This window comes from Taudactylus pleione, unplaced genomic scaffold (assembly GCF_031769625.1).
Source record: "Taudactylus pleione unplaced genomic scaffold, aTauple2 ptg001428l, whole genome shotgun sequence".
Lineage (NCBI taxonomy): Eukaryota > Metazoa > Chordata > Amphibia > Anura > Myobatrachidae > Taudactylus > Taudactylus pleione.
This window is the reverse complement of record NW_028285827.1, coordinates 327,115-353,773: the sequence shown is the minus strand read 5'-3', so window position 1 is coordinate 353,773 and position 26,659 is coordinate 327,115. Positions and strand designations below refer to the sequence as shown.

The window sequence follows — 26,659 nt, the reverse complement described above, 5'->3', positions numbered from 1 at the left end:
CCATCAACTTCAGCTTTGTCCCTCACAGTTCTACCTTCTCTAACCCATCAACTTCAGTTTTGTCCCTCACAGTTCTACCTTCTCTAACCCATTAACTTCAGCATTGTTCCTCAGTTCTACCTTCTCTAACCCATTAACTTCAGCTTTGTCCCTCACAGTTCTACCTTCTCTAACCCATCAACTTCAGTTTTGTCCCTCACAGTTCTACCTTCTCTAACCCATTAACTTCAGCTTTGTTCCTCAGTTCTACCTTCTCTAACCCATCAACTTCAGCTTTGTCCCTCACAGTTCTACCTTCTCTAACCCATTAACTTCAGCTTTGTTCCTCACAGTTCTGCCTTCTCTAACCCATTAACTTCAGCATTGTTCCTCAGTTCTACCTTCTCTAACCCATCAACTTCAGCTTTGTCCCTCACAGTTCTACCTTCTCTAACCCATTAACTTCAGCTTTGTTCCTCAGTTCTACCTTCTCTAACCCATCAACTTCAGCTTTGTCCCTCACAGTTCTACCTTCTCTAACCCATCAACTTCAGCTTTGTCCCTCACAGTTCTACCTTCTCTAACCCATTAAATTCAGTTTTGTCTATCACAGTTCTATCTTCTCTAACCCATTAACTTCAGTTTTGTCCCTCACAGTTCTACCTTCTCTAACCAATCAACTTCAGCTTTGTCCCTCACAGTTCCACCTTCTCTAACCCATTAACTTCAGCTTTGTCCCTCACAGTTCTACCTTCTCTAACCCATTAACTTCAGCTTTGTCCCTCACAGTTCTACCTTCTCAAACCCATTAACTTCAGCTTTGTCCCTCACAGCAGCTGCGTCGTATCACTGGATCATCTGTGGCATCAGCACACCTTGAAAATTACATGCCCCTGTGTTCATGAACGCTGGCCATCATCACCACTTCCCCTTCCCCAAAAGGGAGGACTGCGACCGCCATCGCAGTCAGAGATCGGTACATGCTCAGTACATGTCCTGCGCATGCGCCGATCGTTATACATTAGAGTTGTGCATGAACAATCGGGTTTAGCTATAATTTCTCATATGCATCCAAGAAACTGATAGTGAGAATCTGATTGGTTGCGTAAGTCTACTCCCTAAACTTGTCTTCAAAGCTTCCAAACAGCATGCCTCACTCCCAGTCATGTCAGACACACGCAGAACCATTTTATATGAACTGTCCTGTAACAGGACTATCATTCTGCATCTACCCCTTATGAGAGAGGAGAGAAAGACAGAACAGAAAGAGACAGAGAGAAAAGGAGAGAAGGGAGATAGAGGGAGGGAGAGAGAGAAGGAAATAAGGTGAGAGAGAGAAAAAGACAAAGAGAAAGAGAGAGAGAGGGAGGGGAGGGAGGGAAGGCGAGAGCTAGGAAGGAGGAGAGAGGGATGAAACACAGAACAGAGGCCCTGATTCAGAGCCGGACGCTCTGACAGAGCGCTCGCTCTGAATTAGGGCCGTCCCTCTGAATTTTTAGAGCAGCCTCCTGGCCGCTCGTATAGCTGTGGGTGATCACCCACAGCTATAGTGAGCGACCAGGAAGATGGTCGTGATGGTCAAGACCATCGCGACCATTGGGCTTGCGACGAGACCCTTGTGGTAGGGTCTCGTTGCCGCAAGTCCTGGAGCCAAAATCACTCCCACTGACATCACTTGTGATGTCAGTGGGGCCGGCCCCAGATGCTAGGTGTTCTCATGGGAACGCCTCCAACTGAGCAGCCACACCCCCGGCACGCCCACCAAAGGGGGCATGCTGTCACTCGCCATCGACAGCACACCCCCTTTGTAGCGAGACCCATAGCGACGGCTTGCCTGTCGCTATCCGGGTCTCGCGCATGCGCACAAAGGAGCCGCCTCCATCGTGCGCATGCGCACTGGGCTAACATCGACCCGCTTGCGAGCGCTCAGCGAGCGCTTGCGAGTGCCCATCCAAGTACCCAGGTAAATAATATTCAGCATAAGGGGCTTATTTAACAGAATTTGTAGTGTGCTCCTGAAACTTATCATTCCTTATCGCTGCATATCACGTGATTTGTAATGTGTTTTTGAAACAATTTACCATAGGCCATATCCCGAAAAATGAATAAAAGTAGACTCATAGCAAACGCTACAACTGTACATCTGGGTGAGGACCTGACTGCGCAGTTGTCACCTGGCTATGAAGAACATCCCCTTGTCTACACGGAAATACCACCGGCCCCATGGTCGGCGGTTGGATTCCCGGCAGTGACAGCCTGACAAATGCAGAGATCCCGGCAGCGGAAGCCCGACAGCGCTGGAAATCCCGATCGTGGATAGGTAAGTACTAACTAACCTAACCCCCTAACCCTCCTTAGGCGTGCCTAACCCTAACCTCCCCCCCAAGTGCCTAACTCTACCCCCTCTTCCCCGCTGCCTAACCCTAGCCCCCCCTTCCCCGCTGCCTAACCCTAAGTCCCCCCGGGGGTGCCTAACACTCCCCCCCGCGGCTGTCCGCTCGCGGCGCCCGGCATCCCTTCGATCGGGATGCCGGGCACCTGTCTCCCAGCGTCGGGGAAATGTCAGGCATCTAAATCTAGAAGCCCGGCATTTCATCCCTCGCCGGTATATGACAATTGGGAAGCTGGCTGACGGTATTAAGGCACCCGGCTTCCCAATTGTATACCGTCTACACAGTGCTTATATGTCTCCCCTATGAAGTCAGTGGTGCAAAATCTGAGCGCCAATTTCTCTTCTTATTATTTAATATAGCATTATAACTTATCATGTAATATAACAATATAACTTATCATGTAATATAAAAATATAACTTATCATTTAATATAACATTGTAACTTATCATGTAATATAACAATATAACTTATCATTTAATATAGCAATATAACTTATCATGTAATATAACAATATAACTTATCATTTAATATAACATTGTAACTTATCATGTAATATAACAATATAACTTATCATTTAATATAGCAATATAACTTATCATGTAATATAACAATATAACTTGTCATATAATATAACAATATAACATCATTTAATATAGCAATATAATTTATCATTTAATATAACATTATAACTTATCATGTAATTTAACAATATAACTTATCATTTAATATAACATTATAACTTATCATTTAATATAACACTGTAACTTATCATTTAATATAACAATATAACTTATCATGTAATATAACAATATAACTTATCATTTAATATAGCAATATAACTTATCATGTAATATAACAATATAACTTGTCATATAATATAACAATATAATTTATCATTTAATATAACATTATAACTTATCATGTAATATAACAATATAACTTATCATGTAATATAACAATATAACTTATCATTTAATATAGCAATATAACTTATCATGTAATATAACAATATAACTTGTCATATAATATAACAATATAATTTATCATTTAATATAACATTATAACTTATCATGTAATATAACAATATAACTTATCATGTAATATAACAATATAACTTATCATTTAATATAACAATATAACTTATCATGTAATATAACAATATAACTTATCATGTAATATAACAATATAACTTATCATTTAATATAACAATATAACTTATCATGTAATATAACAATATAACTTATCATGTAATATAACAATATAACTTATCATTTAATATAACATTATAACTTATCATTTAATATAACAATATAACTTATCATGTAATATAACAATATAACTTATCATGTAATATAACAATATAACTTATCATGTAATATAACAATATAACTTATCATTTAATATAACAATATAACTTATCATGTAATATAACAATATAACTTATCATTTAATATAACAATATAACTTATCATGTAATATAACAATATAACTTATCATGTAATATAACAATATAACTTATCATGTAATATAACAATATAACCCCTTACAGTGAGAACAGACATGTTGCTTTATCCTTACCATAGTAGAATGGATCATGTTGATCTGTTTCAGATCCTGAACAAAAAGGAAAACAAAGCCTGTTAATAAAAGAATTCTGAGGAGGGTCTATAGATTGTAAGCTCTACAGAACAGTGGCCCTCTCACAGTTTTCATAGTTCACTGTATGTTATATTTGTTTATCCGCTGATTTTACAGTGTTGCATAAATAAAGAAATATTATTAATGTTTCCCACTGAAATAAATTTTATTAAATCTTCTTAGCACCATGGCGGACCCTGAATAATGGGTTATGTGCATCGTCTGACCAGGTCACTACAAGACAATGTTTTTCCCTTATTTGGGAAGAACTGTGGGGAAGAAGAAAGTGTTCAGTTAAATAAAGTAGTTTATGTGCTGTGAGCTGAGCACTGTGACAGGCCTCTCGCTGTCTGGGTACAGTGCTGTGAGCTGAGCACTGTGACAGGCCTCTCGCTGTCTGGGTACAGTGCTGTGAGCTGAGCACTGTGACAGGCCTCTCGCTGTCTGGGTACAGTGCTGTGAGCTGAGCACTGTGACAGGACTCTCGCTGTCTGGGTACAGGGCTGTGAGATGAGCACTGTGACAGGCCTCTCGCTGTCTGGGTACATTGCTGTGAGCTGAGCACTGTGACAGGTCTCTCGCTGTCTGGGTACATTGCTGTGAGCTGAGCACTGTGACAGGCCTCTCGCTGTCTGGGTACATTGCTGTGAGCTGAGCACTGTGACAGGTCTCTCGCTGTCTGGGTACATTGCTGTGAGCTGAGCACTGTGACAGGTCTCTCGCTGTCTGGGTACAGTGCTGTGAGCTGAGCACTGTGACAGGCCTCTCGCTGTCTGGGTACAGTGCTGTGAGCTGAGCACTGTGACAGGCCTCTCGCTGTCTGGGTACAATGCTGTGAGCTGAGCACTGTGACAGGCCTCTCGCTGTCTGGGTACAATGCTGTGAGCTGAGCACTGTGACAGGCCTCTCGCTGTCTGGGTACAGTGCTGTGAGATGAGCACAGTGACAGGCCTCTCGCTGTCTGGGTACAGTGCTGTGAGCTGAGCACTGTGACAGGCCTCTCGCTGTCTGGGTACAGTGCTGTGAGCTGAGCACTGTGACAGGCCTCTCGCTGTCTGGGTACATTGCTGTGAGCTGAGCACTGTGACAGGCCTCTCGCTGTCTGGGTACATTGCTGTGAGCTGAGCACTGTGACAGGCCTCTCGCTGTCTGGGTACAGTGCTGTGAGCTGAGCACTGTGACAGGCCTCTCGCTGTCTGGGTACAATGCTGTGAGCTGAGCACTGTGACAGGCCTCTCGCTGTCTGGGTACAGTGCTGTGAGCTGAGCACTGTGACAGGCCTCTCGCTGTCTGGGTACATTGCTGTGAGCTGAGCACTGTGACAGGCCTCTCGCTGTCTGGGTACATTGCTGTGAGCTGAGCACTGTGACAGGCCTCTCGCTGTCTGGGTACAGTGCTGTGAGCTGAGCACTGTGACAGGCCTCTCGCTGTCTGGGTACAATGCTGTGAGCTGAGCACTGTGACAGGCCTCTCGCTGTCTGGGTACAATGCTGTGAGCTGAGCACTGTGACAGGCCTCTCGCTGTCTGGGTACAATGCTGTGAGATGAGCACTGTGACAGGCCTCTCGCTGTCTGGGTACATTGCTGAGAGCTGAGCACTGTGACAGGCCTCTCGCTGTCTGGGTACAGTGCTGTGAGCTGAGCACTGTGACAGGCCTCTCGCTGTCTGGGTACAGTGCTGTGAGCTGAGCACTGTGACAGGCCTCTCGCTGTCTGGGTACAGTGCTGTGAGCTGAGCACTGTGACAGGCCTCTCGCTGTCTGGGTACATTGCTGTGAGCTGAGCACTGTGACAGGCCTCTCGCTGTCTGGGTACATTGCTGTGAGCTGAGCACTGTGACAGGCCTCTCGCTGTCTGGGTACAATGCTGTGAGCTGAGCACTGTGACAGGCCTCTCGCTGTCTGGGTACAGTGCTGTGAGCTGAGCACTGTGACAGGCCTCTCGCTGTCTGGGTACAGTGCTGTGAGCTGAGCACTGTGACAGGCCTCTCGCTGTCTGGGTACAATGCTGTGAGCTGAGCACTCTGACAGGCCTCTCGCTGTCTGGGTACAGTGCTGTGAGATGAGCACAGTGACAGGCCTCTCGCTGTCTGGGTACAGTGCTGTGAGCTGAGCACTGTGACAGGCCTCTCGCTGTCTGGGTACAATGCTGTGAGCTGAGCACTGTGACAGGCCTCTCGCTGTCTGGGTACAATGCTGAGAGCTGAGCACTGTGACAGGCCTCTCGCTGTCTGGGTACAATGCTGTGAGATGAGCACTGTGACAGGCCTCTCGCTGTCTGGGTACATTGCTGTGAGCTGAGCACTGTGACAGGCCTCTCGCTGTCTGGGTACAATGCTGTGAGCTGAGCACTGTGACAGGCCTCTCGCTGTCTGGGTACAGTGCTGTGAGCTGAGCACTGTGACAGGCCTCTCGCTGTCTGGGTACATTGCTGAGAGCTGAGCACTGTGACAGGCCTCTCGCTGTCTGGGTACAGGGCTGTGAGCTGAGCACTGTGACAGGCCTCTCGCTGTCTGGGTACAATGCTGTGAGATGAGCACTGTGACAGGCCTCTCGCTGTCTGGGTACAGTGCTGTGAGCTGAGCACTGTGACAGGCCTCTCGCTGTCTGGGTACAGTGCTGTGAGCTGAGCACTGTGACAGGCCTCTCGCTGTCTGGGTACATTGCTGAGAGCTGAGCACTGTGACAGGCCTCTCGCTGTCTGGGTACTGTGCTGTGAGCTGAGCACTGTGACAGGCCTCTCGCTGTCTGGGTACAATGCTGTGAGCTGAGCACTGTGACAGGCCTCTCGCTGTCTGGGTACAGTGCTGTGAGCTGAGCACTGTGACAGGCCTCTCGCTGTCTGGGTACAGTGCTGTGAGCTGAGCACTGTGACAGGCCTCTCGCTGTCTGGGTACATTGCTGAGAGCTGAGCACTGTGACAGGCCTCTCGCTGTCTGGGTACTGTGCTGTGAGCTGAGCACTGTGACAGGCCTCTCGCTGTCTGGGTACAGTGCTGTGAGCTGAGCACTGTGACAGGCCTCTCGCTGTCTGGGTACAGGGCTGTGAGCTGAGCACTGTGACAGGCCTCTCGCTGTCTGGGTACTGTGCTGTGAGCTGAGCACTGTGACAGGTCTCTCGCTGTCTGGGTACAGTGCTGTGAGCTGAGCACTGTGACAGGCCTCTCGCTGTCTGGGTACAGTGCTGTGAGCTGAGCACTGTGACAGGCCTCTCGCTGTCTGGGTACAATGCTGTGAGCTGAGCACTGTGACAGGCCTCTCGCTGTCTGGGTACTGTGCTGTGAGATGAGAACTGTGACAGGCCTCTCGCTGTCTGGGTACAGTGCTGTGAGCTGAGCACTGTGACAGGCCTCTCGCTGTCTGGGTACAGTGCTGTGAGCTGAGCACTGTGACAGGCCTCTCGCTGTCTGGGTACAATGCTGTGAGCTGAGCACTGTGACAGGCCTCTCGCTGTCTGGGTACAGTGCTGTGAGCTGAGCACTGTGACAGGCCTCTCGCTGTCTGGGTACTGTGCTGTGAGATGAGCACTGTGACAGGCCTCTCGCTGTCTGGGTACTGTGCTGTGAGATGAGCACTGTGACAGGCCTCTCGCTGTCTGGGTACAGTGCTGTGAGCTGAGCACTGTGACAGGCCTCTCGCTGTCTGGGTACAGTGCTGTGAGCTGAGCACTGTGACAGGCCTCTCGCTGTCTGGGTACTGTGCTGTGAGCTGAGCACTGTGACAGGCCTCTCGCTGTCTGGGTACAGGGCTGTGAGCTGAGCACTGTGACAGGCCTCTCGCTGTCTGGGTACTGTGCTGTGAGCTGAGCACTGTGACAGGCCTCTCGCTGTCTGGGTACAATGCTGTGAGCTGAGCACTGTGACAGGCCTCTCGCTGTCTGGGTACAATGCTGTGAGCTGAGCACTGTGACAGGCCTCTCGCTGTCTGTATACATTGCTGTGAGCTGAGCACTGTGACAGGCCTCTCGCTGTCTGGGTACAGTGCTGTGAGCTGAGCACTGTGACAGGCCTCTCGCTGTCTGGGTACAATGCTGTGAGCTGAGCACTGTGACAGGCCTCTCGCTGTCTGGGTACAGTGCTGTGAGCTGAGCACTGTGACAGGCCTCTCGCACAGGGTACAGTGCTGTGAGCTGAGCACTGTGACAGGCCTCTCGCTGTCTGTATACATTGCTGTGAGCTGAGCACTGTGACAGGCCTCTCGCTGTCTGGGTACAGTGCTGTGAGCTGAGCACTGTGACAGGCCTCTCGCTGTCTGGGTACAATGCTGTGAGCTGAGCACTGTGACAGGCCTCTCGCTGTCTGGGTACAGGGCTGTGAGCTGAGCACTGTGACAGGCCTCTCGCTGTCTGGGTACATTGCTGAGAGCTGAGCACTGTGACAGGCCTCTCGCTGTCTGGGTACATTGCTGAGAGCTGAGCACTGTGACAGGCCTCTCGCTGTCTGGGTACAGTGCTGTGAGCTGAGCACTCTGACAGGCCTCTCGCTGTCTGGGTACTGTGCTGTGAGCTGAGCACTGTGACAGGCCTCTCGCTGTCTGGGTACAGTGCTGTGAGCTGAGCACTGTGATAGGCCTCTCGCTGTCTGGGTACATTGCTGTGAGCTGAGCACTGTGACAGGCCTCTCGCTGTCTGGGTACAGTGCTGTGAGCTGAGCACTGTGACAGGCCTCTCGCTGTCTGGGTACAGTGCTGTGAGCTGAGCACTGTGATAGGCCTCTCGCTGTCTGGGTACAATGCTGTGAGCTGAGCACTGTGACAGGCCTCTCGCTGTCTGGGTACTGTGCTGTGAGCTGAGCACTGTGACAGGCCTCTCGCTGTCTGGGTACATTGCTGTGAGCTGAGCACTGTGACAGGCCTCTCGCTGTCTGGGTACATTGCTGTGAGCTGAGCACTGTGATAGGCCTCTCGCTGTCTGGGTACAGTGCTGTGAGCTGAGCACTGTGACAGGCCTCTCGCTGTCTGGGTACAGTGCTGTGAGCTGAGCACTGTGACAGGCCTCTCGCTGTCTGGGTACAGTGCTGTGAGCTGAGCACTGTGACAGGCCTCTCGCTGTCTGGGTACATTGCTGTGAGCTGAGCACTGTGACAGGCCTCTCGCTGTCTGGGTACAATGCTGAGAGCTGAGCACTGTGACAGGCCTCTCGCTGTCTGGGTACAATGCTGTGAGCTGAGCACTGTGACAGGCCTCTCGCTGTCTGGGTACATTGCTGAGAGCTGAGCACTGTGACAGGCCTCTCGCTGTCTGGGTACAGTGCTGTGAGCTGAGCACTGTGACAGGCCTCTCGCTGTCTGGGTACAGTGCTGTGAGCTGAGCACTGTGACAGGCCTCTCGCTGTCTGGGTACAGTGCTGTGAGCTGAGCACTGTGACAGGCCTCTCGCTGTCTGGGTACAGGGCTGTGAGCTGAGCACTGTGACAGGCCTCTCGCTGTCTGGGTACAATGCTGAGAGCTGAGCACTGTGACAGGCCTCTCGCTGTCTGGGTACAATGCTGTGAGCTGAGCACTGTGACAGGCCTCTCGCTGTCTGGGTACAGTGCTGTGAGCTGAGCACTGTGACAGGCCTCTCGCTGTCTGGGTACATTGCTGTGAGCTGAGCACTGTGACAGGCCTCTCGCTGTCTGGGTACATTGCTGTGAGCTGAGCACTGTGACAGGCCTCTCGCTGTCTGGGTACAGTGCTGTGAGCTGAGCACTGTGACAGGCCTCTCGCTGTCTGGGTACAATGCTGTGAGCTGAGCACTGTGACAGGCCTCTCGCTGTCTGGGTACAGTGCTGTGAGCTGAGCACTGTGACAGGCCTCTCGCTGTCTGGGTACATTGCTGTGAGCTGAGCACTGTGACAGGCCTCTCGCTGTCTGGGTACATTGCTGTGAGCTGAGCACTGTGACAGGCCTCTCGCTGTCTGGGTACAATGCTGTGAGCTGAGCACTGTGACAGGCCTCTCGCTGTCTGGGTACATTGCTGTGAGATGAGAACTGTGACAGGCCTCTCGCACAGGGTACAGTGCTGTGAGCTGAGCACTGTGACAGGCCTCTCGCTGTCTGGGTACAGGGCTGTGAGCTGAGCACTGTGACAGGCCTCTCGCTGTCTGGGTACATTGCTGTGAGCTGAGCACTGTGACAGGCCTCTCGCTGTCTGGGTACAGGGCTGTGAGCTGAGCACTGTGACAGGCCTCTCGCTGTCTGGGTACATTGCTGTGAGCTGAGCACTGTGACAGGCCTCTCGCTGTCTGGGTACAGTGCTGTGAGCTGAGCACTGTGACAGGCCTCTCGCTGTCTGGGTACATTGCTGTGAGCTGAGCACTGTGACAGGCCTCTCGCTGTCTGGGTACATTGCTGTGAGCTGAGCACTGTGACAGGCCTCTCGCTGTCTGGGTACAATGCTGTGAGCTGAGCACTGTGACAGGCCTCTCGCTGTCTGGGTACAGTGCTGTGAGCTGAGCACTGTGACAGGTTTCTCGCACAGGGTACAGTGCTGTGAGCTGAGCACTGTGACAGGCCTCTCGCTGTCTGGGTACATTGCTGTGAGCTGAGCACTGTGACAGGCCTCTCGCTGTCTGGGTACAGTGCTGTGAGCTGAGCACTGTGACAGGCCTCTCGCTGTCTGGGTACAGTGCTGTGAGCTGAGCACTGTGACAGGTCTCTCGCTGTCTGTATACATTGCTGTGAGCTGAGCACTGTGACAGGCCTCTCGCTGTCTGGGTACAATGCTGTGAGCTGAGCACTGTGACAGGCCTCTCGCTGTCTGGGTACATTGCTGTGAGCTGAGCACTGTGACAGCCCTCTCGCTGTCTGGGTACATTGCTGTGAGCTGAGCACTGTGACAGGCCTCTCGCTGTCTGGGTACAATGCTGTGAGCTGAGCACTGTGACAGGCCTCTCGCTGTCTGGGTACAGTGCTGTGAGCTGAGCACTGTGACAGGTCTCTCGCTGTCTGTATACATTGCTGTGAGCTGAGCACTGTGACAGGCCTCTCGCTGTCTGGGTACAATGCTGTGAGCTGAGCACTGTGACAGGCCTCTCGCTGTCTGGGTACATTGCTGTGAGCTGAGCACTGTGACAGCCCTCTCGCTGTCTGGGTACATTGCTGTGAGCTGAGCACTGTGACAGGCCTCTCGCTGTCTGGGTACAATGCTGAGAGCTGAGCACTGTGACAGGCCTCTCGCTGTCTGGGTACATTGCTGTGAGCTGAGCACTGTGACAGGCCTCTCGCACAGGGTACAGTGCTGTGAGCTGAGCACTGTGACAGGCCTCTCGCTGTCTGGGTACAGGGCTGTGAGCTGAGCACTGTGACAGGCCTCTCGCTGTCTGGGTACATTGCTGTGAGCTGAGCACTGTGACAGGCCTCTCGCTGTCTGGGTACAGTGCTGTGAGCTGAGCACTGTGACAGGTCTCTCGCTGTCTGTATACATTGCTGTGAGCTGAGCACTGTGACAGGCCTCTCGCTGTCTGGGTACATTGCTGTGAGCTGAGCACTGTGACAGGCCTCTCGCTGTCTGGGTACAGTGCTGTGAGCTGAGCACTGTGACAGGTCTCTCGCACAGGGTACAGTGCTGTGAGCTGAGCACTGTGACAGGCCTCTCGCTGTCTGGGTACAGGGCTGTGAGCTGAGCACTGTGACAGGCCTCTCGCTGTCTGGGTACATTGCTGTGAGCTGAGCACTGTGACAGGCCTCTCGCTGTCTGGGTACAGTGCTGTGAGCTGAGCACTGTGACAGGCCTCTCGCTGTCTGGGTACAGTGCTGTGAGCTGAGCACTGTGACAGGCCTCTCGCTGTCTGTATACATTGCTGTGAGCTGAGCACTGTGACAGGCCTCTCGCTGTCTGGGTACATTGCTGTGAGCTGAGCACTGTGACAGGCCTCTCGCTGTCTGGGTACAGTGCTGTGAGATGAGCACTGTGACAGGCCTCTCGCTGTCTGGGTACATTGCTGTGAGCTGAGCACTGTGACAGGCCTCTCGCTGTCTGGGTACTGTGCTGTGAGCTGAGCACTGTGACAGGTCTCTCGCTGTCTGGGTACAATGCTGAGAGCTGAGCACTGTGACAGGCCTCTCGCTGTCTGGGTACAGTGCTGTGAGCTGAGCACTGTGACAGGTCTCTCGCTGTCTGTATACATTGCTGTGAGCTGAGCACTGTGACAGGCCTCTCGCTGTCTGGGTACATTGCTGTGAGCTGAGCACTGTGACAGGTCTCTCGCTGTCTGGGTACAATGCTGAGAGCTGAGCACTGTGACAGGCCTCTCGCTGTCTGGGTACAGTGCTGTGAGCTGAGCACTGTGACAGGCCTCTCGCTGTCTGGGTACAATGCTGTGAGCTGAGCACTGTGACAGGCCTCTCGCTGTCTGGGTACAGTGCTGTGAGCTGAGCACTGTGACAGGTCTCTCGCACAGGGTACAGTGCTGTGAGCTGAGCACTGTGACAGGCCTCTCGCTGTCTGGGTACATTGCTGTGAGCTGAGCACTGTGACAGGCCTCTCGCTGTCTGGGTACAGTGCTGTGAGCTGAGCACTGTGACAGGCCTCTCGCTGTCTGGGTACAGTGCTGTGAGCTGAGCACTGTGACAGGTCTCTCGCTGTCTGTATACATTGCTGTGAGCTGAGCACTGTGACAGGCCTCTCGCTGTCTGGGTACATTGCTGTGAGCTGAGCACTGTGACAGGCCTCTCGCTGTCTGGGTACATTGCTGTGAGCTGAGCACTGTGACAGGTCTCTCGCTGTCTGGGTACAATGCTGAGAGCTGAGCACTGTGACAGGCCTCTCGCTGTCTGGGTACAATGCTGTGAGCTGAGCACTGTGACAGGCCTCTCGCTGTCTGGGTACAGTGCTGTGAGCTGAGCACTGTGACAGGTCTCTCGCTGTCTGTATACATTGCTGTGAGCTGAGCACTGTGACAGGCCTCTCGCTGTCTGGGTACAATGCTGTGAGCTGAGCACTGTGACAGGCCTCTCGCTGTCTGGGTACATTGCTGTGAGCTGAGCACTGTGACAGCCCTCTCGCTGTCTGGGTACATTGCTGTGAGCTGAGCACTGTGACAGGCCTCTCGCTGTCTGGGTACAATGCTGAGAGCTGAGCACTGTGACAGGCCTCTCGCTGTCTGGGTACAATGCTGTGAGCTGAGCACTGTGACAGGCCTCTCGCTGTCTGGGTACATTGCTGTGAGATGAGAACTGTGACAGGCCTCTCGCACAGGGTACAGTGCTGTGAGCTGAGCACTGTGACAGGCCTCTCGCTGTCTGGGTACAGGGCTGTGAGCTGAGCACTGTGACAGGCCTCTCGCTGTCTGGGTACATTGCTGTGAGCTGAGCACTGTGACAGGCCTCTCGCTGTCTGGGTACAGTGCTGTGAGCTGAGCACTGTGACAGGTCTCTCGCTGTCTGTATACATTGCTGTGAGCTGAGCACTGTGACAGGCCTCTCGCTGTCTGGGTACATTGCTGTGAGCTGAGCACTGTGACAGGCCTCTCGCTGTCTGGGTACAGTGCTGTGAGCTGAGCACTGTGACAGGTCTCTCGCACAGGGTACAGTGCTGTGAGCTGAGCACTGTGACAGGCCTCTCGCTGTCTGGGTACAGTGCTGTGAGCTGAGCACTGTGACAGGCCTCTCGCTGTCTGGGTACAGTGCTGTGAGCTGAGCACTGTGACAGGCCTCTCGCTGTCTGTATACATTGCTGTGAGCTGAGCACTGTGACAGGCCTCTCGCTGTCTGGGTACATTGCTGTGAGCTGAGCACTGTGACAGGCCTCTCGCTGTCTGGGTACATTGCTGTGAGCTGAGCACTGTGACAGGCCTCTCGCTGTCTGGGTACTGTGCTGTGAGCTGAGCACTGTGACAGGTCTCTCGCTGTCTGGGTACAATGCTGAGAGCTGAGCACTGTGACAGGCCTCTCGCTGTCTGGGTACAGTGCTGTGAGCTGAGCACTGTGACAGGTCTCTCGCACAGGGTACAGTGCTGTGAGCTGAGCACTGTGACAGGCCTCTCGCTGTCTGGGTACAGGGCTGTGAGCTGAGCACTGTGACAGGCCTCTCGCTGTCTGGGTACATTGCTGTGAGCTGAGCACTGTGACAGGCCTCTCGCTGTCTGGGTACAGTGCTGTGAGCTGAGCACTGTGACAGGCCTCTCGCTGTCTGGGTACAGTGCTGTGAGCTGAGCACTGTGACAGGTCTCTCGCTGTCTGTATACATTGCTGTGAGCTGAGCACTGTGACAGGCCTCTCGCTGTCTGGGTACATTGCTGTGAGCTGAGCACTGTGACAGGTCTCTCGCTGTCTGGGTACAATGCTGAGAGCTGAGCACTGTGACAGGCCTCTCGCTGTCTGGGTACAGTGCTGTGAGCTGAGCACTGTGACAGGCCTCTCGCTGTCTGGGTACAATGCTGTGAGCTGAGCACTGTGACAGGCCTCTCGCTGTCTGGGTACAGTGCTGTGAGCTGAGCACTGTGACAGGTCTCTCGCTGTCTGTATACATTGCTGTGAGCTGAGCACTGTGACAGGCCTCTCGCTGTCTGGGTACATTGCTGTGAGCTGAGCACTGTGACAGGCCTCTCGCTGTCTGGGTACAATGCTGTGAGCTGAGCACTGTGACAGGTCTCTCGCTGTCTGGGTACATTGCTGTGAGCTGAGCACTGTGACAGGCCTCTCGCTGTCTGGGTACAGTGCTGTGAGCTGAGCACTGTGACAGGCCTCTCGCTGTCTGGGTACAGTGCTGTGAGCTGAGCACTGTGACAGGTCTCTCGCTGTCTGGGTACAATGCTGAGAGCTGAGCACTGTGACAGGCCTCTCGCTGTCTGGGTACAGTGCTGTGAGCTGAGCACTGTGACAGGCCTCTCGCTGTCTGGGTACAGTGCTGTGAGCTGAGCACTGTGACAGGCCTCTCGCTGTCTGGGTACAGTGCTGTGAGTCTGCTCCATGCATAGTTAATGGTTCCTTACTGAAATCAATAAACAGGAATCAATAGCATTGGACAGAGAGGCCTCCATCTATTGTAGCAGCACAGAATTTGCCCTCCCCCATCGGTTCTGACCCATGCCATTATACTCCCACGGGGGGGAGATGTATCAATCACAAAAATGTGGTCAAACATCTGAACACGAACATTTTTGGTAGTTTGCCACAACCCCAGTACACATTAAAGTGGTCCACAGTGTATATCGCATAGATCCACTATGACCCCTCGGCACTGCAGTCCCCATTGGATGCTATTTTGATTTATTTATTTATTTATTTATTACCAGTTATGTATATAGCGCACACATATTACGCAGCTCTGTATAGAGAATATTTGGCCATTCACATCAGTCCCTGCCCCAGTGGAGCTTACACTCTATGGGGGTTGATTCAGACCTGGACGCTAAGCCGCAATCACTCGCATACAAAAGGGGCTGGGTATGCAAATTCCGCGATTGCACTGTCTGGTGTAAGGACGCCCTCTCTGTCTTAGAGAGCGACCGCAGAGTGAGCGCACGCCGGTATAAAGATGCAGACTTTTCTTTCTTAGCCCACGTCATCTCCAGGAAGTGTGTGATAAATCAGAACCATCGAGAGCCATTGGAGCTGCACGCAGCGCGTGAGGTAGACTCTACCCCACCGTAAGCACTGCGATCACTGCAGGCTGAAATACAAACAAATGACGTGTACAATGACGCCTCCATGCTAATTATGCACACCTATAAAACTTAGATTATACGCCCAGACACATCTGCGTTCACACATCCACTCCCCCGTTCACAAGCACCTTCCCCTGTTACCACCCACAAACGGCGCTATCTGTCACTCATAGTAGTGCTCAGTCTTTGTGCTACGAGCGCACAATCCCCGAGCGCAGTGACTGGTTCTCACTCGCAGTGACTGGTTCGCACACGCAGTGACTGGTTCTCACACGCAGTGACTGGCTCTCACACGCAGTGACTGGTTCTCACTCGCAGTGACTGGTTCTCACTCGCAGTGACTGGTTCTCACTCGCAGTGACTGGTTCTCACACGCAGTGACTGGTTCGCACACGCAGTGACTGGTTTTCACACACAGTGACTGGTTCTCTCTCGCAGTGACTGGCTCTCACACGCAGTGACTGGTTCTCACACGCAGTGACTGGTTCGCACACGCAGTGACTGGTTCTCACACGCAGTGACTGGCTCTCACACGCAGTGACTGGTTCTCACTCGCAGTGACTGGTTCTCACTCGCAGTGACTGGTTCTCACTCGCAGTGACTGGTTCTCACACGCAGTGACTGGTTCGCACACGCAGTGACTGGTTTTCACACACAGTGACTGGTTCTCTCTCGCAGTGACTGGCTCTCACACGCAGTGACTGGTTCTCACACGCAGTGACTGGTTCGCACACGCAGTGACTGGTTCTCACTCGCAGTGACTGGTTCGCACACGCAGTGACTGGTTGTTTGGTGCCCAAGTATCTCTGTCTTAGGAGCTGGGAGTTGAAAAAGTCAGAAGCAGATAGCAACCAATATAGAAGGAGAATACATGTAATGCTGGCCATACACTATACAATTATCTGTCACATATCTGTCCAATCTGGCTGGTTGGAATGAAATCCTGGTAATGTATGGGAGCCAATGACAATCAACCATTTTCTCACAAACACTGGAAAACAGACAAAAATGGCCATCCAGACAAATTGGTTAAATCAAATTAATTTAACCAATTTGACCAAACATTTTTGACCATTTCTCAGTGTTTAAACCATATGGTCGCTTGTCATTGGCTCCCATACATTACCAGGATTTCATTCCAACCAGCCAGATAGGACAGATATGTGACAGATAATGTATAGTGTATGCCCAGCATTAGTAATCGGGTAGAATATCCCAGGAGGGTTACGTGGTTGGTGGTCACAACTTTAAATTATTTATTATTGTCACTACAACATTAAAAAATGCATAATACAATTACAATGCAATACACTCACAGCTCACGTAAAAGTTTAAAATACAAAGTAATAAAGATTTAAAACCAACAATTACAGAAGGAGAGAAACTGTTCCACAACCTGCTGGTACGGATCCAAGACACCTATAACGTTTCCTGGAGGGCAACAATGAGAAAAGCGTGTAACATCTCCAATAATCTTCATTGACTCCTGAAACTTTACCATTTATATGTTTGTGAAAGTTATTAGTAAATAATATGTATAAGCTCAATTTTATCTAATTAAGGTGTAAAAATTGGACAAATATTACTCTATACATCTAATATATCTGTGCACACATAAAATCATTATATTAGGGCTCATTGTGAGTCACATGGATCTCTTCACAGATGCAAATGGCGACTTTACACCTATTTGCGCATGCTCATCCTATTCTGAATTGGAACGCAATTTGTCTGGATCTGTCTTTTAGTAAAATAGTGCGTATCAAAGCGTGAACTGGGCAGTGGCAAAGTGCCGCCCTACGGGGATGGGAAGTCAAAAGGTGCGTGCACACACAACGATGTTAGTAACCAACGATTTTAGTGAACGATTTTCATTCAGATTTTCCCTTGAAAAAGTGAACGAAAATCATTCACTAAAAATCGTTGGTTACTAAAATAATGAACGATTTTCAAAAACGATGAACGATGAATATTTTTTAATCATGCATACAGTGAATGGAAATCGTTCATCGTTTATCGTTCATTCTGCACAACATGAACAATTTTCTGAACTTTGTTGGACAGTCAGAATGGACGATGAACTTCAAACTACAAACGTGAACGCGCATGAACGATTATCGTTCATCGTTCAGCTTAAAAAGATGAATGAGTTTACAAATGATTTAACGATAACGAAGTCGTTATAGTTAAATCGTGAAAAAAATCGTTGTGTGTGTACGCACCTTTAACGTTGTCATAAAGTAGTAAAACAAGTTCCCACTAATACTGCCTCTTTGCGTGCGCATCACTCAAAATAACCCCAGAATAAACCCCGTTTTGTGTGTTAGCTGGTATTCATCTGTATAGGTAAAAACTGTTGTACTTTAAGCTTGTTCTAAGACCTCAGTCATATATTGTAACAATGATAGTTATGTGCTGTAAATGGTTGTAAAACATAATCTAACTTAAAAATAAAAGAATAAAATGTTTATAACTATAGAAAATCTTCCTTGTTAACCCCGTAGTAAAACGACCCCCGGCGGGGGAATGACAGAGGGGCAGGAAGGGGTTAATGGGTGGAGAGGCGGCGGTTCTGTGTCTCAGGATATGGCGTGATGGTTTTCTTCCAAAAAATATGATTCATGTCAGATAATCTGTTGCAGATTTATCAGTTGTCGAAAAAAACAAGAAAAAAAAGAAAGTAAAATAAAACGTTTGGTTTCCGCGTGATTTCAGAGCATTTATTATATTAATTCCTTGAAGATCTGTTCACTGCACTAATGAAGATTGTGGACAAGATTTTATATACTTGGAATATAGCACAATGAGACACAAACCACAAACGTGGTCCTCAGAGGAACCCAGATCTGCTGCTACACCCGACATCTCACACGAGGTCTGGAAGTGATTACACAGAACATCAGCAGCACATCAGGGTCACAGTACCCATAGCACCACTCAGGAGAACTGCAAGGGATCCGGGACTGAACATTAATACTGCTCAGAAGCAAATAATCTGATTATTGTGCATGGAGAGCCCTGGTTCTACCACTCTTACATACACAATGCTCATTTCATACTGCTTGGGCAACCTGTGGGCAGCCAGATGCTGTGGAACTATAAATCCCAGCTTACAGAACATGCTAGGCATTTAGGGCCTGATTCAGACCCGTTCGCTAAGCTGCGAACGCATGCTAGGGGGCGATTATCGCACATGTGCACATGCGTATGCATCAAAGTACGCATGCGCGAACCAGTCACTGCGGCTGGGAATTGTGTGCTCGTAGTACACAGACTGGACGCTACCTTGAGTGACAGATGGTGCCGTTTGTGGGTGGTAACAGGGGAAGGTGCTTGTCAACGGGGGAGTGGATGTGCGGACGCAGGCATGTCTGGGCGTCTAAATTGTGTTTTATGGGTGTGCATAATTAGCATGGAGGCGTCATTGTACACGTCACTTGGTTGTATTTCAGCCTGCAGTGATCGCAGTGCTTGCGGTGGGGTAGGGTCTACCTCAAGCGCTGCGTGCAGCTCAGACGAGTCTCGATGTTACCAATTAATCAGACACTTCCTGGAGATGACGTATGCTAAGAGAGAAAGTTGGGTGTCTTTATACTGTCGTGCGTTCGCTCTGCCGTCGCTCTCTAAGGCATAAAGGGCGTCCTTCCACAAGACAGTGCGATCGCGGCATTTGCATACCCGGCCCATTTTATCTGCGTGAGAGCGCAGCTTAGCGTCCGGGTCTGAATGCGCTCCTTAGTTCCATAACAAATAAAGATCCACAACTTGCCCAATCCTGAGCTATACAGTACTTCTTAAAATGCCCACTCAGGGGACACGAGACTAATACCCAATTGGGCATGTGGTTCTCCACCTCAGCCCTCAGGTTTTCCCAACAGGTCATGTTTTCAGGATTTCTGTCTGATGCAGCAGGTGGAAGAATCCCTGATCCAGCAACATAGATTAACTCACCTGTGTATGATTAAAGAAATCCACAAAACATGCCCCGCTGGTGGAACAAGAGGACTGGAATCGAGAATCCCTTGTTTAGACAACGTAAGAAAGGGATTTACCAGTGTGTAAACCAGAAGTTCCCAAACGTGGTCCTCAAGGCTCCCCAACAGTTCAGGTTTTACAGATATCCAAGGTTTAGCACAGGTGAGTTAATTAGTACCTCAGTTAATTTGATTTAACACCTGTGCTTAACCTTCTCCAAAACCTGAACTGTTGGGGACCCTTGAGGACCGCATTTGGGAACCTCTGGTGTAAAGCGCAGGTTGTTACTAGCTGTGCTCCCACAGACACATCCAGCACAGGAATAATGTGGAGTAAAGAACAAGTTGGTCTTATTCCATTTGTCTCACAACAGTCCTGCACTGAGAACCAGGAAACCAGACTGTGAAATGTGCTTTAGGCGATAACCAGCCTCATCCAGCTATCACATGTAACCATCTATACACAGCTAGGAAGCGTGCAGTCATAGGAAGGTGACTAAATGTTCCTTTCATCATCGCTACATAACATTCTGGCACAAGATGCAACAATATAACAATGATATTTATGATGGTTTCATTGTTGACCTGGCTTTCATGAAACAGACCATGGGCTGTCCCTGCTGCGGCTGCTGACGGCTCCAGGCTGCGCAAGGGGATCTCGCGATACTTGCAAGATCCCGCGCATGCTTAGTGGAGCCGGCCGGGACAGAGACACAGGGAATCAGCACTATGCTGATGCGCTGCTGTCTCTAACGGGTAACGCCGGAGGGGGTAGTTAACGCTCCCCCTCTACGGCCGATGAGATGTTCTTACAGCTCATCGGTAGTGCTTCCTGCTTCGCCTCGGTAAAGAGGCGAAGCGGGAAGCGGTATAGCGGCACGTTAAGTGTCGCTATAATACATCTACCCCCATATGTGATAACTTCTTACTGCTCGCCAGGACGGGCTCTTATTGGAGGCTTAGGCCCTCATTCAGAGCCGTACGCTCTGAGCAGAGCGCACGCTCTGAATGAGGGCCGGGCTCCATTTTCATGGAGCGTCCTCCTGGACGCTCGTATAGCTGTGGGTCACCACCCACAGGCTATACGAGCGTGCTTTGTGATGGCCGCGATGGTCGAGACCATCGCGACCATCGAAATTGCGAGCCGGAGCCTGCGGTTGAGGTTTTCAACCGCAAGCTCTGGAGTGATTTTGGCTCTATCAGAGCCAAGATCACTCCCACTGACATCACTAGTGATGTCAGTGGGCCGGCTTCTGACGGGAGGCGTTCCCGTGGGAACGCCCCCGTCAGGGAGGCACGCCCCCGGCACGCCCACCAAAGGGGGCGTGCTGTCAATCAACATTGACAGCACGCCCCCTTTGATTGGACACAACGAGCGAAGGACTTTCCTTCGCTCGTCGCGTCTGGCGCATGCGCACGACGGAGCTCCCTCCGTCGTGCGCATGCTCAGTGCATAACATCGACCCACTTGCGAGCGGACAGCCGGGGGTCTGAATCAGGCCCTTAATTCCTTAATACATTCCATTAAAAAAGTTTCCTTATTGCCGCAATATGCAGCAATAAGGAATCTTAATTTGGGGGGAGTGGGGCAAATTTTAGAATAATATGCCCCTCAATAACTCACTAATAGCCCCTAACCTACACCTCCCACCCCCACGGCTGTCCGCGCCCGGCGGCCGGCTTACCTTCGATCTGTATGCCGGGCGTCGGCCTCCCAGCGTAGGTAAAATGACAGGCATCTGGATTTCGATGCCTGTCATTAGACCCTTGCCGGGATTAGACAGTCGTGAAGCCGGCTGTCGGCATTTGGACCGTCAGCATCCCGACTGCCACCCGATTTATATATCCTCCAATAGGCAAAGTAAACAAAATAAGGCCCCGGCCATCTACCAAACAAAACCCATCATAAAACATGCAGAAACACCCATATTTGGAAGAAACTCCGCCCATTTCAAGGCCCCCAAGTCGCACTAGTCCCATCAAAGTTTGGAAAGTTGTGAGATGTATAAAATAACATTTGTATGCACAGGTGCATCGGTACGGCGGAGGTTGGGAAGAGCAGGGTTTGATGCACCAGCCAGTGAGTGTATATTGGATACAGGCAGCAGTGCGGGAAGCTGGAACAGCGTTAATACCGGGTACAGTCGTTTCTCAAGTCTCTGATGGAGCTAAGTGGAAGACGTCTGTCTCCCACTGTGTCACTCTTGCACAGTAACAAGATGGTGCTGCTTATGCGTGGTTCTGACTAGTGATGAGCGGTTCGGATTCTGAGGAATCCGAACCTCTCCGAACAGGTGGAATCCGAGTCCACCCGAACGCAAGTTCGGGTGTTCCCGCCTGACTCGGATTCCACCTCGAGGCCGAACGTCACCCGTCCGGCGTCGGATTCTCGCGAGAGCCGAGTGACGTTCGGCCTCAATAAAAAGGCGCGGCGCCCGGCAGTCGGCGCCATTTCTCGCGTGACGCGTAGTTAGGTAGTTAGCTAGTGCGCTGTCTGTTCTAGTGTTAGATAGATTAGAGTAGGCAGTGCTCTGTGACTTTACTGGGCATAAGCCCTTGTGTGTGCTCTGTGACTGGGCATAATAAGCCCACTGTGTGTATGTGTACTCTACTACTCACTGTATTATACAAGCTCCATGACAACTGACAGGGCATAGCCCACTGAGTGTATTATACAAGCTCCGTGACAGGGCATAGCCCACTGAGTATTATACAAGCTCCTTGACAGGGCATAGCCCACTGTGTCTATTATACAAGCTCTGTGACAGGGCATAGCCCACTGTGTCTATTATACAAGCTCCGTGACAGGGCATAAGCCCACTGAGTGTATTATACAAGCTCCGTGACAGGGCATAAGCCCACTGAGTATTATACAAGCTCCGTGACAGGGCATAGCCCACTCAGTGTATTATACAAGCTCCGTGACAGGGCATAGCCCACTGAGTATTATACAAGCTTCTTGACAGGGCATAGCCCACTGTGTCTATTATACAAGCTCTGTGACAGGGCATAGCCCACTGTATCTATTATACAAGCTCCGTGACAGGGCATAGCCCACTGAGTGTATTATACAAGCTCCGTGACAGGGCATATGCCCACTGAGTATTATACAAGCTCCGTGACAGGGCATAGCCCACTGAGTGTATTATACAAGCTCCGTGACAGGGCATAGCCCACTGTGTCTATTATACAAGCTCCGTGACAGGGCATAGCCCACTGTGTCTATTATACAAGCTCCGTGACAGGGCATAGCCCACTGGGTCTATTATACAAGCTCCGTGACAGGGCATAGCCCACTGAGTGTATTATACAAGCTCCGTGACAGGGCATAGCCCACTGTGTCTATTATACAAGCTCCGTGACAGGGCATAGCCCACTGAGTGTATTATACAAGCTCCGTGACAGGGCATAGCCCACTGTGTCTATTATACAAGCTCCGTGACAGGGCATAAACCCACTGAGTATTATACAAGCTCCGTGACAGGGCATAGCCTACTGTGTCTATTATACAAGCTCCGTGACAGGGCATAGCCCACTGAGTGTATTATACAAGCTCCGTGACAGGGCATAGCCCACTGTGTCTATTATACAAGCTCCGTGACAGGGCATAAGCCCACTGAGTATTATACAAGCTCCGTGACAGGGCATAGCCCACTGTGTCTATTATACAAGCTCTGTGACAGGGCATAGCCCACTGGGTCTATTATACAAGCTCCGTGACAGGGCATAGCCACTGAGTGTATTATACAAGCTCCGTGACAGGGCATAGCCCACTGGGTCTATTATACAAGCTCCGTGACAGGGCATAGCCCACTGTGTCTATTATACAAGCTCCGTGACAGGGCATAGCCCACTGAGTGTATTATACAAGCTCCGTGACAGGGCATAGCCCACTGTGTCTATTATACAAGCTCCGTGACAGGGCATAAACCCACTGAGTATTATACAAGCTCCGTGACAGGGCATAGCCTACTGTGTCTATTATACAAGCTCCGTGACAGGGCATAGCCCACTGAGTGCATTATACAAGCTCCGTGACAGGGCATAAGCCCACTGAGTATTATACAAGCTCCGTGACAGGGCATAAGCCCACTGAGTATTATACAAGCTCCGTGACAGGGCATAGCCCACTGTGTCTATTATACAAGCTCCGTGACAGGGCATAGCCCACTGAGTGTATTATACAAGCTCCGTGACAGGGCATAAGCCCACTGAGTATTATACAAGCTCCGTGACAGGGCATAAGCCCACTGTGTCTATTATACAAGCTCTGTGACAGGGCATAAGCCCACTGTGTCTATTATACAAGCTTCGTGACAGGGCATAGCCCACTGAGTCTATTATACAAGCTCCGTGACAGGGCATAAGCCCACTGAGTATTATACAAGCTTCGTGACAGGGCATAGCCCACTGAGTGTATTATACAAGCTCCGTGACAGGGCATAGCCCACTGTGTCTATTATACAAGCTCCGTGACAGGGCATAAGCCCACTGAGTATTATACAAGCTCCGTGACAGGGCATAAGCCCACTGTGTCTATTATACAAGCTCTGTGACAGGGCATAAGCCCACTGTGTCTATTATACAAGCTCCGTGACAGGGCATAGCCCACTGAGTCTATTATACAAGCTCCGTGACAGGGCATAAGCCCACTGAGTATTATACAAGCTTCGTGACAGGGCATAGCCCACTGAGTGTATTATACAAGCTCCGTGACAGGGCATAGCCCACTGTGTCTATTATACAAGCTCCGTGACAGGGCATAGCTCACTGTGTCTATTATACAAGCTCCGTGACAGGGCATAGCCCACTGAGTGTATTATACAAGCTCCGTGACAGGGCATAGCCCACTGTGTCTATTATACAAGCTCCGTGAAAGGGCATAGCCCACTGTGTGTATACAAGCTCTGTGACTCCAGTTCATAGTGATAAAGTAATATGGATCACGAGAATGAACTGAGATTAGAGCAGAAACAACATGTAAATGCTAGCATTGCAGCGGCTGGAAGTCCATCACTTTTATCTAAAGCTGATGCTCAAGGGCGTAGAGGCTTTAAAACCTTAGGGAACCTGAAATCAAAAAATTTAGATTTTACAGGGGTAAAGACAAAAAAAAAACCTCTAAAGACTACTACTTTTGCAGAGAAACAGAAAATTGGCAACATACCATTCACCACACGTAGCGGCAAGGAAAGACTCAGGCTTTGCCCTTTATTTCTGAGTGGTGGTTCTGCAGCTGTCAGTGAGGCATCTTGTGCCTCTCGTGATGATAAAAGACCTTTTCAATCAGACTATAGAAGTGTGAAAAAATTTAAAACCAATAAGGCAGTCGAACAAACTGTGTTTTTTGAAACACAAATGTCAGAAATCCCTGAGGAGAGTCTAAGTGGGTCCACAAGTGGCATTTCTATGTGTAAGCCTGACCTTTCAGAGAAGCCGCCCTCCACAGTTTCTTTTCCATCTGTAGTTGTGGGGATGAGCAGTATTGCCGAGGACATAGAAATTGAGGATGCCACCGTGGAATTGCAAGAGGATGAGAGGAATATATGTGCAGCTGATGCTGGCACTAATGAGGATGTTGAGGATGAGGATATTATTTGTATAAGTCAGGCACCAGTGGAAGCAGCTCTTGGCCAAGATAAGAAGGCCATTGCCATGCCTGGGCATAGAACCAAGAAATCCACATCTTTTGTGTGGAATTACTTTTACCCAAACCCTGACAACGTTTGTCAAGCCATTTGTAGCCTCTGTGAGACCACAGTTAGTAGAGGTAGGGACGTTAAACATCTAGGAACCTCTACGCTATTACGTCATCTGCAGCGAGCTCATGACAGGTGTTTGATAACAGAAACTACTGCAAAAAAAATAACAACAAGCAGTCCAGCATTAGCTAGATGCCTTCTCTCTACTAAATCCCAGCACCTGCAATCTCCACCGACAACACCTTCCTCCTCAATATCCTCAGGAATGATCAGTGGTAGTACAACATCCAATTTATTAGTGCTAAGTCACGGTGACTCCTCCAATTTCCAGGACACCTCAGAAGAAACTGAATCTTTGAGCGCTAGGCCTGCTGCTGCTGCTGCTGGTGGATCTTCATCCCAGAAGTGGACAAAGAAGACTACTAGTAGTATACCAAAAAAACAATTGACTGTTAAAGAATCTCTTGCAAGGGGAAGCAAGTATGACAGCTCTCACCCTGTCGCACAGCGGATCACTGACGCCATGACAGCTATGCTAATATTAGATCTGCGTCCAATATCCTCAATTAATGCAGTGGGATTTACACAGCTAGTTGAGGTCATGTGTCCCCGGTACCAAATTCCATCTCGGTTTCATTTTACCCGAAAAGCCATTCCTCGGCTGTACCAGGACGTTAAACAGAACCTAATTATTGGTCTGCAAAATGCTATTGTACCCACTGTCCACTTAACCACAGATATGTGGACAAGCGGTAGTGGACAAACTAAAGATTACATGACTGTGACAGCCCACTGGGTGGGTGAATCGCCTTCAGCAGCAGCAGTATCTAACAAACAACACCAGCTCATTCAGAGGCAGGCAACTCTGTGCATCACCGGATTCAATAAGAGGCATACCGCTGACAACCTCTTAGAAAAACTAAGAGATGTCATAGAAACATGGCTAACCCCACTTGGACTCTCCTCAGGATTTGTGATTTCTGACAATGCTACAAATATAGTGAAAGCATTACAGCTGGGTGAATTCCAACACATCCCCTGTTTTGCTCACACAATAAACTTAGTGGTGCAGGGTTTTTTAAAAAACGACAGGGGCGTTCAGGAGATGCTGTCTGTGGCCCGAAAAATTTCGGGACATTTTCGGCATTCAGCAACAGCGTGCAGGAGATTGCAGCACCTGCAAGAGCAGTTTAATTTGCCCTGCCATCAACTGAAGCAAGAAGTGGTAACGAGGTGGAACTCAACCCTGTATATGCTTCAGCGGATGGAGGAGCAGCAAAAAGCCATCCATAGCTATACGACAAGCCATGACATTGGGAGAGGAGGGGGAATGTACCTTACCCCAGCACAGTGGAGAGTACTTTCTGTCTTGTGCAAGGTGCTCAAA

At 50.0% G+C, this 26,659-nt stretch overlaps 1 protein-coding gene across 1 annotated transcript in view; it reads right to left on the bottom strand.

Annotated features, from left to right (window-relative positions):
* The window catches only part of FXYD1 (FXYD domain containing ion transport regulator 1), an 87,561-nt gene that overhangs the window by 6,685 nt on the left and 54,217 nt on the right, over positions 1-26,659 (bottom strand). Inside the window, exon 3 of the mRNA XM_088463698.1 lies at positions 3,952-3,987. Within this exon, the coding sequence (XP_088319824.1) occupies positions 3,952-3,987 (36 nt within the window). The remainder of the gene's footprint in view (positions 1-3,951; positions 3,988-26,659) is intronic.